Below are 10505 nucleotides of genomic sequence, written 5' to 3'. Positions count from 1 at the left end.
TGCTGAATGCAATCTATAAGATATTCCAAACAAGGACAAAGTAATTTTTCACAAGTCTTACAGCCCCACTATTAAGTATACTACTTATTAGCTTCTTGAATTTCTTTGTATTTCAGTGATTGGTATGTTCTTTTATTTTTTATTTTTGGAAAGTTTTTACCTCTTTGTACCCTCTTAATTGGATTAACTGTAAAATGTACGTACTAATTTATTAGTTTTAGAGAACATTTTCATTAAAAATATTTTCCAATAGTTTTTCTAGATAAACAATTTTTACTTAATTGTTGCCTGGTTGCTTACATTTCAACCTCTTTAGACTTCCTTTTTCAGCTAACTTGGCTGTCTTCAGATTGTGAAGAAAAATGTAAACATATATTTGAAATTTCATTAACTGAAACTGCAGTAAGGTAGTAGCAAATGTTAACCACAACAGATTATCCCATATCATTGGACTGTTCTATTATTGGGTCAGGAATAATAGGTGACACAGGATAGAAGCTCTTCCTATATATATCTTGTTACTAAGGCAGTAGTTGGCTCTAAGCTGAAAAACAGCACACTGTACAGCAGTCCAAAAACTAAAACCAGAGCTTAGGTCATTCAAGTTAACTGGTACTCAAGGTTACTCATTCCAGGATACTTTACATAACCAAAAACCTAGGAGAGCATGCTACATAGTAATTTTTTTTTACTCTGTTTACATAAAATTTACAGGGTTTTTTTTTTTTTTTTTAGCTTAGTCTGTTCTTTGACATTGTGTGATCCATGTTCTAAATTTTCATCAGATTTAACCTGTTTGGAGGCTCATGTGCACTCAAAATGTGAATCTACTACAAGCTTCTGAACTGCAAAACAACCTTTTTTTAAGGTCACTGTCAACCTTATACAATTTCTCATGATTGAAAGAGAACTTTTCATTCCAACCTAAAACCCCACTAACCGTTTAAAAATGAAGCATTATGCCTAAGTGAAATTTTATTTTTAGACATTTCTGATACTAGGTTTTCTTTATGGGAGCCCATATATATTCAGTATACTGAATTTACACAGCTTTCAGTGTGGCAATAAAGAATCTAGTTCCCTAATTTTTCTCAGTTCTCATTGGTATTTCATCTAAATGTTTCCATAAGTACTCATCATTTGGAAAATAGTTGATGGCAGGGCAGGAGAACTTGCTTAAAACTAAAGTTGGAGAAAGTTAACTTCCAGGACAACCCATTATAGCTCACTTCTTACTAACAAAGCAGTATACAGCACCTAAGGACTCATTAATAATGTCAACCCAGATGGCCAGGAAAGCCAAAAGGGAAGAGGCTAAGTGACACAGAAATCTCTGAATTTGAGGTCTAATATGAAGGCTATAGATAGGAATTCCCCACAAACTTCTAATGAGGACTAATATGAACATAGCAAATTGGAGAAGACAGCCAGGACCGAATTCTAGTTTCACTAGCTGTGGGACCTGAAAAAACGACCACTTGCTCTGGATTTTGTTTACCAAGCCATAAAACGTGGAGGAATCCTCACAATTTCAAGTTGGTCATGTATCCTTCCCTTTTACAGAGAAAGCTGAAGCCCCAAAGCTCAGATTTACCTGGCTTCTGCAGAAGTTTAACTTGCAACCTACCTCCCATTCCCTAAGTGTGTTTAATCATGCCGCCGCCTTTCAGATTTATCTGGAAGCACCAATGAATAAAGACAAAGGCCCCAAACTGGATCTGTAGAGATAAGTACCAGACTCACATCTCAGTACCATCAAGGAAAACATGCTTAGGTTATCAGAATTGTAAAGCCACAGTACAAAAGTTAGGAGACTGGAACTTGGGATGTGAGAAAGATCAGCCATTCTCAGCATGTCGCCTTGGGTGCTTAACCTTACTAAACTTCCATTTCCTCACATGTAAAATGTACATCATAATAACCAGTCTACTGAGAGATACAGGAAGAATACTTAGCACAGTGCTAGTACATCGTAAGTACTCAAATGTTACAGATCAAGTATTTTGTAAGAAAATACCAGTAAAAGATAAAAGTTTTTTTATGGATCGTATTGGTATCAATCACCTACCATGATCTTTAGAGCCCTCACATGGATGACATTTAAATGTTCAGTTTGCCTAACAGCCTTCAATGAAACATGGATTCTTCTACTTAAAAAAGGTAAGCCTGGAGAAAATAAAACTGATTACTATGCAAGAAAAAATGTGCTCTGCTGTGCTCCCTGGTATTATTTTTAAGTGGTTTCCATTGTTTTAACATCTGTCTTAAAACTGGTATGCTGTCTGCACTGAACACCCAAAAGTATTTATACCTACTAAGTTAAATTTCCCTTTTTAGAGTTAATGCTTCATTGCCTGTCAGCGTATTACCACTGTGAAAAATTTGCTTTTAAGTCTTAACTATTTCTTCATAAAGATCTTGTTCAGAGAAACATTTTTTGATTTGTCCAATGGACTGAAATAAAAGGTTAGTAAACCAAAATACAGTTGATCCTCATTATTAGTGGAATTCCTTATTTGTGAATTTGCCTACTCACTAAAATTTATTTGTAACTCCAAAATCAACATCATTTTCTGGTCATTTGTGAGTATTTGCAGAGCGACAAAAAGTTTAAACCACTTTATGTGCACAAGGCAATACTCTACTTGTTTAAGCTTTCACACCATAAACGAGTATCCTTTTTGTGGTCTATTTAGTGCCAGGTTTCATGTTTGTGCTTTTTGTTGGTGATTTTGCTGTTTTAAGATGGTTCCCAGGAGTAGTAGTGAAGCATGCTACTTAGTGTTCTTAAATGCAAAGAAGGCCGTGATGTGCCAAGCATGAGTTATAGTGCTGTCGGCTGTTAATTCAAAGTTAATGAAATACTAAAGAATGTTTTCAAGCAGAAACAGGTAGATCAAGGTTATATACTGACTGGCAGACAATATTGTGACCAAAGGGTCACAGAATCTGTATTTCTCTTAGGAACTTGTTCCTTACATGCGAATTCAGTGTTCACAGCCACCTTAAAGAACAGAATTACCACAAACAAGAACCAACTAACTATACCTTCATGTCTCCTTGTCCCTGGAAATAAAATAATTTATCCTGCATAAAAGCCTTAGAAGCTAGTGTTTCATCATACACTAAATCACAACAGACTCCCATCAGATTTTAAACAAGGGTACAGGATAGAAAACACAAAGAGCAGATATACCTTTACTTTATAACGCAGATAAATATTACCTCCACTATTTTTTTTAACCTCAAAAGTCCTTATATCCTTCAATAATTAAGAACCTTATGATGATTTAGGGAAGTTTAGATGGTAGGTAGTAAATTTTATCATCTTAGAGCTACACATAGAAATATTCCTGTTGGGAAATACATACTAATTTATATCAGATGTTTTATACAGGTCCTCTGGTTAAGATCCTTATATATTATGTTAGATGAACAGTAAGTAATTTGCCTTTAAACATCATTTAAATTAGTGTATAAATTCTAAAAAGTCCAAATTAAATATGTTGATATTGAGAACATTTGTTTTCAGTTTTGCTAACAGTGTTTATCATAACAATTGCAGAAGTTTGATTATGTCAAGAAATAGCCAACTGAAGGAATAATTTATAAATGGTCAGTACCTTTAAGGGGCTAGCTGAATACAATGTAAATACTTCTCATGCCTGTAATCTGAGCACTTTGGGATGCTGAGGCGGGAGGACTGCTTGAACCCAGGAGGTTGAGGCTGCAATGAACTTGTGATTGTATCAGACCTGTACTCTGAAATATTTATACTATTTTTAATGCATGAAATAAAAATCATATGTACATAGAATACACACACACACCCCCCCACCCTAGGTCAATTTGTTAGGTGTAAGTTGTGGTTAAATTCACTTTTAAATACAAAGTTCCAAGTATCCAAGTTGCTGGGCCAGTTGCCTATACCTGGAACAGCCTTTCTACCGAATAAGAGTCCCTACTTAAACAGCCTGAGCTAATTTCCATCATACTATTTATCACATAGTCTAATTACCAGTTTATCAGTCTCCCATTAAAGTGAGGGCTCCCTCAGAGCAAGGACTGTCATCTTCATTTTGCTTTGAAAAGTAGACATAGGTCCCAAATCATCTGCTAAATGAGTAATAAACAATATTTCTATTCAGATGGTGTGTGCTTGCCCATAATTAATATACAAATATTCTAAACTAATCTGATTTTAAATCCCCAAATTTAAACAAGAAAAATATACCAAGGCTTTGAGATTTAGCTTGTGCTATATCATTTTTTAAAATTGTAGCTCTGAGGCATTTTATTATAAAAACTTAGTACTCATATACATAAACTAATATGAACTTAAAATTCATCATACATTTACTTCATTTTTTAGCTTGACCTTCTAGTAAATCTTTAGCTTCATTGATTTTGGCTGCTATATAAGGAGATCCTCCTATAGGAAGAAAGAAAAAAGAACAGTTACAATATGGATTCTCAATTTCTGCTTGGTAAAAAGCTACTCTTGTTTCAAGGACTCCAATGCTTATCTGAGGGAGATTTAGCAGAAACAGTGTTTTTAATTTTTAAAAATTAACCCTGACACTGCAACAGGATGACCAGATACATGTTAATATATGTGACCAATGAGAAATGAATTTACGTGGGAGAGATTTCTACAAAAATGACACCTTTTTAGAAAGCTTAAACTGATAGAAATAGGATTTCTATCACATATATTGGATACATATGTATATGCCTTTGAACTGGTGTTAGCCTATTCATGATTATAGGTATATTGGATACATATGTATATGCCTTTGAACTGGTGTTAGCCTATTCATGATTATAGGTCATAAATGAACATCAATTATACCATGTTATTTTAATACCATGATATTCTCAGAGGCTTCTGAGCTGTTTACTGGAAAGATCCCAGTTTGCTTTACATCCTTTTTCTGTCCAGTTTTTCTTTTTCTATTATCTACTGTCCCTTCACAATGTCAATCTACAGCTGCTTTCCTACAAATCTGCTGGAGGAGTGATTCTCAAAGTATGGTCTTAGACCAGCAACAAATAACAGGAAACTTAGTATAAATGCATATTTATGGGGTTCCACTGCCAACCTACTGAATCAGAAGCCCTCCATATAATACAAGCTAAATTTCATAAAAGACACTGTGAAATCAGATATCAAACAATTATAATGCTGTTTAAACTGAAAAACCCTCTTTATTAATGAAAGCCCTCTCCTATATAAGTAAAAGGATACAAACACTAGAACATGAATTCTGTGGTCTAATTTTTGGTATTCAAAGAAATTCTTGCTTTCCTTCAACACAGCCAAGGCTGCATAGAAGTGTATCAGAAACGAATAAATAAATCCCATTAAGTTTCTATCTAGGTAATCTCCGTTTCAAGGTATCTAAAATGGATAAGGAAAAATTACGTTTTAGTTTTACTGAAATTTAACATCTTATTTATAATAAATGTAGGCCAAAATACCCCACAAAACATAGTAATAGTAGCACTTACTCTCTGCTCATTCTGTAAATAAAGTTTTTCACTCAGAATTTAAGATACCAAAAATATATGGCTCCAGCCTAGGAAACAGGACTTACAGATTTAAGTGTTTCCCTTCTAATAGCCAGGAATTTGAGATAAAATCCCATTAATAACAACTAGGCACACCAGCAACATCTACAACAAGAATTTAATGACTAACCTTTGTCAGGATGATTTAAAAGCATAATTCGTCGATGAGCATCTCTTATTTTCCCTTTATTGGCAGTAGGGCTAATTAAAAAAAAGAAAAGGTATTTACTTCAACCTACTTCTGCATCACATCAAAAAATTGTACATAAAGGCCAATTAAAGACATTGTGAAACTAGTAAATTAACACAACGGTATGAAAAGCTGTTTAGAAACCTCAACACACCCAATGCGTATCCTAAATTGGGGAACTAAACTGCTCCTTAGAAAAGTAAGGCACTCTCTAAAATGTGTTGAACTTGTAATACTCATTACAACAGTCCTTTTATTGATAAGAAAAGCATGTTTAAGGATCTGAAAGTGAAGAAGGCAGAATTTTTTTTTTTTTTTTTTTTGAGACAGTCTCACTCTGTCACCTAGGCTGGAGTGCAGTGGCTTGATCTTGGCTCACTGCAACCTCAGCCTTGCAGGTTCAAGCGATTCTCCTGCCTCAGCCTTCCAAGTAGCTGGGATTACAGGCGTGTGCCACTACACCTGGTTAATTTTTGTATTTTCAGTAGAGACAGGGTTTCACCATGTTTGCCAGGCTGGTCTTGAACACCTGACCTCAAGTAATCCACCGGCCTTGGCCTCCCAAAGTGCTGGGATTACAGACATGAGTCATTGTGCCTGGCCAAAGGCAGAATTTCACCACAAAAAAAAAATGTCAGTTACCGAGAACAACACTGAACACTGTGATAATCTGCTGAGGAGTCTATCTCTCAATAAATGAAAAAGTGCCTGTGTTCTAGCAAACTCTAGGAAAAAAGAAAAAGTGTTTAAGTGCTAGTGTGCCTTCTCATTTGAAGGACTGTTTACATCTTAAAAATAACATAAAAGGAAGGAACAGTACAGTTTCATTGATTAGAATTGGTAATATCAATCTTCCTAGGACAAAATCCCCCATGACCCTCTCCTATTAAAGGAGAGAAGGTCTTTCTTATATTTCCTCATGGCTCTAGAGTGGTAGAAAAATGCTAAAAATATTAGAGATTATTTTACCTTACACCTAGTATTAATGCTGCTTCCCGTTTTGTCATTTTGGGTTCAAACCCACCTCTATAATAGCCACCACTGAAGGCCTGAAAGAAGAAATGCCATTTGTAAAGAAAGGTTAATACAATAAACAAAGTCGCTTTAAAAAAGAAGTCTGGAAATATTCACAGAACCAGTAGAAAAACTAAGACATTTCAGAGGACTTTAAGTGTAATTCCTGAGGTATTAAGAAGTGGCTCAAGACAGGATATGGAAGTCTTTTGAGACAAGAAGTTCAAGGGTATTTGAAACAAGACTTTAAGATACATATACAGAAAATACCACTATCAGCTCCTCTGGCCTTGCTATGTCAGAAATCATATTAGTAAAGCCTACAATCACTCTATTCTGTTACACTTAATCACAACATAAATATTCAACAGGTGATCACAGTCAAATCTATTCTTAACTGTGATCACATAGGGTATAACCATAACATCAAGTCAAACCCTATAGCCTAATTAACTAGAGTGCTACCTCTGTATGATGTTTGGGAGTGCCAGGGCCACACGGTAAGATCGGATCACTTTAGAATCTTATATACCTCTGTATGTGTGACGCAGAGCAGATAAAGGAAAACAAGAATATGTATAGATGATGCTGAAGGTGATGGTATGTGAAAAAGTGATATTTCACAAGAAAGTTGGGTCTAGTGGGGTACTAGAATTGTCAATACCCCATCCAACTCTGTCACATATAACATCTGATGTTTCAGGGTAGCACCATTACAAAGTTCAGAACTTCTATACTCTCCTTGTGGGAAGCAGGAGAATGGGTCCAAAGCAATCACTTAGAACTTCATGGATATTTGGAAATTTACCCTTCCTTAAGTGTGGTTCTAGGTTTCAAATACAAGCAGCAAAGAATTAGCAAAAGTGTTCATTAAGTCTTACAGATTTTGGTAGGCTTTGAAAAACTTGTTTTACTTGAGGCTCCATATGCTTCATGGCTTGCAAAACATAACGGCCTAAAACCAAAAGCAATAGAATAAGTAAATCTCCAATCTCCCCGACTTCACTTCCACCCCCAAACCATAAACAAACCTGCAAATCCTGCAGCAGCAATGGTCAGTCCAACTGCTACCACTGTACTGGCCTGGTAAGGGGGAGAAGAGTAAATATTTACTTCTCTAATTCCCACCCTTTCTCATTTTGCCCATTCTCCCATCCCCAACTCATTACAAACTGCATTTTAATAACTTTTTTTTTCTTTTTCTTTTTTTAAGAGGCGGAGCCTTGCTATGTTGCCTAGGCTGGTTTTGAACTCCTGGCCTCTAGCAATCCTCCCACCTAGGCCTCCCAAAGTGGTAAGATTACAGGCATAAGTCACCATGTCTGGCCGAGAAACAACTTTTAAGGCAGAAATATTCTGCCCAGTAATCCTTAAAACTACTGCATCTGTTATACCGAATGTATTAAAGTTACCGGATTCATTACTATGGGAAAGACGTTAAGTTTGACTTGCTTATTTACCTCTGCAATAGTGAAAAAGATGATTCCCTCCCTTTGAAAACTTCTTTCATCCCCGGACAAATTAGGTTACATTAAAGTTCAATCAAAAGTAGTGGAAACAGGCCGGGCGGGTGGCTCACGCCTGTAATCCCAGCACTTTCGGAGGTCGAGGCGGGCGGATCACGAGGTCGGGGGATCAAGACCATCCTGACTAACACGGTGAAACCCCGTCTCACTAAAAACATACAAAAAAATTAGCCGGGCGTGGTGGCGGGCGCCTGTAGTCCCAGTTACTTGGGAGGCTGAGGCATGAGAACGGCGAACCCGGGAGGGGGAGCTTGTAGTTAGTCGAGATCCTGCCACTGCACTCCAGCCTGGGCGACAGAACAAGTCTCCGTCTCAAAAAAAAAAAATAGTGGAAATAAGATTTCTGCTAGAGAAGGAAAAACTGTTCACAGACGGCTCCTGTAAAATTCTGATAACGCATTTTCGAGGCTAAACGTGGGCTAAACTAGGAGACTATACCTTTGGCACTGCCCTGTTGTTTCCTAACAACAGAGGCCCAAATATGTTCAGGAATTTCCGCATGGAGACGACATCTGTCGGCAAAAGCCAAAGAGAAGGATATAGCAAAGTGGAGCCAGTGCTGTAAAGATGTGTTAGGGCAAGGGCACTTATAATCAAATACGTTTCCACTAATCTCCGAGTCCGTGATAGCCTTCTGACCTTACAGGAGTTCCAGGCAAGCAACGCCTTAGCGCCCAGAGCCCGTGCGGACAAGAAGCTGGAGAACCGTGCAGAAAGATGATGTAAAAACACAAAGATCCAAGAGGAGCGAGCCAACAGGGCTGTGTCCTGGTGAGTGTGACGCCCCGAAAACCGAAACCTCCCGCCCAGAGTCGCACTAAGGAGCACAACTTCAACTCCACACCTCCGAGGCCGGGAGCTGAGGCTGAGGCCTGGGCCGGAGGTCGCTAAGGAGACCGGAAGGCCGCACTCACCATGGCTCCGGCTGCGCTCCCTTGCTTCCACCGGGAGCACGGCTCATCCCAGCTCAGAGGGCGCGGCCAACACCTGCACGCCTTTACCAGAGAGCGACGCAACCCCCAACCTCAAGCACAAACCGCTCAAGCACAGGCGCCCTACGCAACACGGCAGGAGCAGCCGCAAACTAGGCCGGAAAACTGTCGTAAAAGGGGACGCGGAGGAGAAGGAAAGTCGCTCAAGCAGTGGACAGAGCGGAGAAAGCGACTTCGGGTTGGTTGAAGGGTGGGCGGATCTTTTCCTTTCTAGGTGTAGAGGTGGGGCTTCTCTCTGTTTTCTGTCCTTTGCTGCTGGGCGGTGGGTATTCGGAAAGTCTTTCAGGAAAGGGCATGGGCAGTCTTACTCAGAACGATTCCCCCCCCCCCCCGCCCCTACATCTTAGCACCTCGTTTTGCCTTTATTTTATGTTAATAATTGTCAAGGGTAGTGAATATAGTTAAACGTGCTGTGACAGGTTTCTACCACGAACCCAAACAAATACGTTGTTACCCAGTGTAGTAAAGGAGATGCCCAGAACAACAAATGAAACCAACCACACTGTGTTTCAGGGGTTGCTCGGTAGCATTTTTTAATTTAAAAGAACTTCATTTAAGGATGTGATTTGACAAGACTTTGTGAATGTTTGGGTTTTCGTTTATGTAGAATGGGATTAAAGTGTTCATATTCTGAACATGGAATGTCAAGATCCTACAACTGAAAAGGGCTATTTAAAAGTTTTCCTCCTCACCCAAAATAAAAAGTAGGGCTGGATTTTGCCCTTACGTGGACATCAGTTTCATACATCCCTACATAAATGCTTGAGAAGAGAAAAATAATGGGAACAGTAATGGAATTTTACAATGCAATGTTTGCATGATCAAAATAAGTTTGGAGTTACTTCCCTCTTAGAATTTACAGAGTATTAAATATCAGTTTACATTGCAATGCAATTCTGCTTTGATGACTTGGTTACTTATTAAACAAATATGCAAAATTTTTGGCTTTGTTTTCCTCATCTGCAAAAACAGTTTGCATTTGATAATCCAAGAGCTCTTCTAGCTCTAAGGTTTTTGTGACGTAATTTATTGTCAACACATGATTTAAGGTGACATCCAGCACTAAGACACTAGCATTAAGTTTATAACTTCCTCTTTTGCCTCTCTTTTATCTAATTTTTACCCAGCAATTACAAAATAAATAATCAAGTGAGGCATAAGAACTTGGGACCAAATTGGCATCAACAAATTAGAATGCTATCTGGAAAAATT

General features: G+C 37.9%; 1 protein-coding gene across 1 annotated transcript; it reads right to left on the bottom strand.

Annotated features, from left to right (window-relative positions):
- Positions 1–3446: 3446 nt before the first annotated feature.
- DNAJC19 (DnaJ heat shock protein family (Hsp40) member C19) lies at positions 3447–9411 on the bottom strand. Its single transcript, XM_023187665.2, has 6 exons — positions 9216–9411; positions 7807–7858; positions 7657–7730; positions 6731–6810; positions 5702–5772; positions 3447–4432 (listed from the first exon to the last, which is right to left on the bottom strand). Exons 1-6 carry the CDS (start codon positions 9216–9218, stop codon positions 4362–4364), a joined length of 351 nt encoding a protein of 116 aa, XP_023043433.1. The 5' UTR covers positions 9219–9411; the 3' UTR covers positions 3447–4361.
- Positions 9412–10505: the final 1094 nt, after the last annotated feature.

Source organism: Piliocolobus tephrosceles, chromosome 2, assembly GCF_002776525.5.
Source record: "Piliocolobus tephrosceles isolate RC106 chromosome 2, ASM277652v3, whole genome shotgun sequence".
NCBI lineage: Eukaryota > Metazoa > Chordata > Mammalia > Primates > Cercopithecidae > Piliocolobus > Piliocolobus tephrosceles.
The sequence above is the reverse complement of the archived record's forward strand: the minus strand, read 5'-3'. Positions and strand labels throughout refer to the sequence as shown.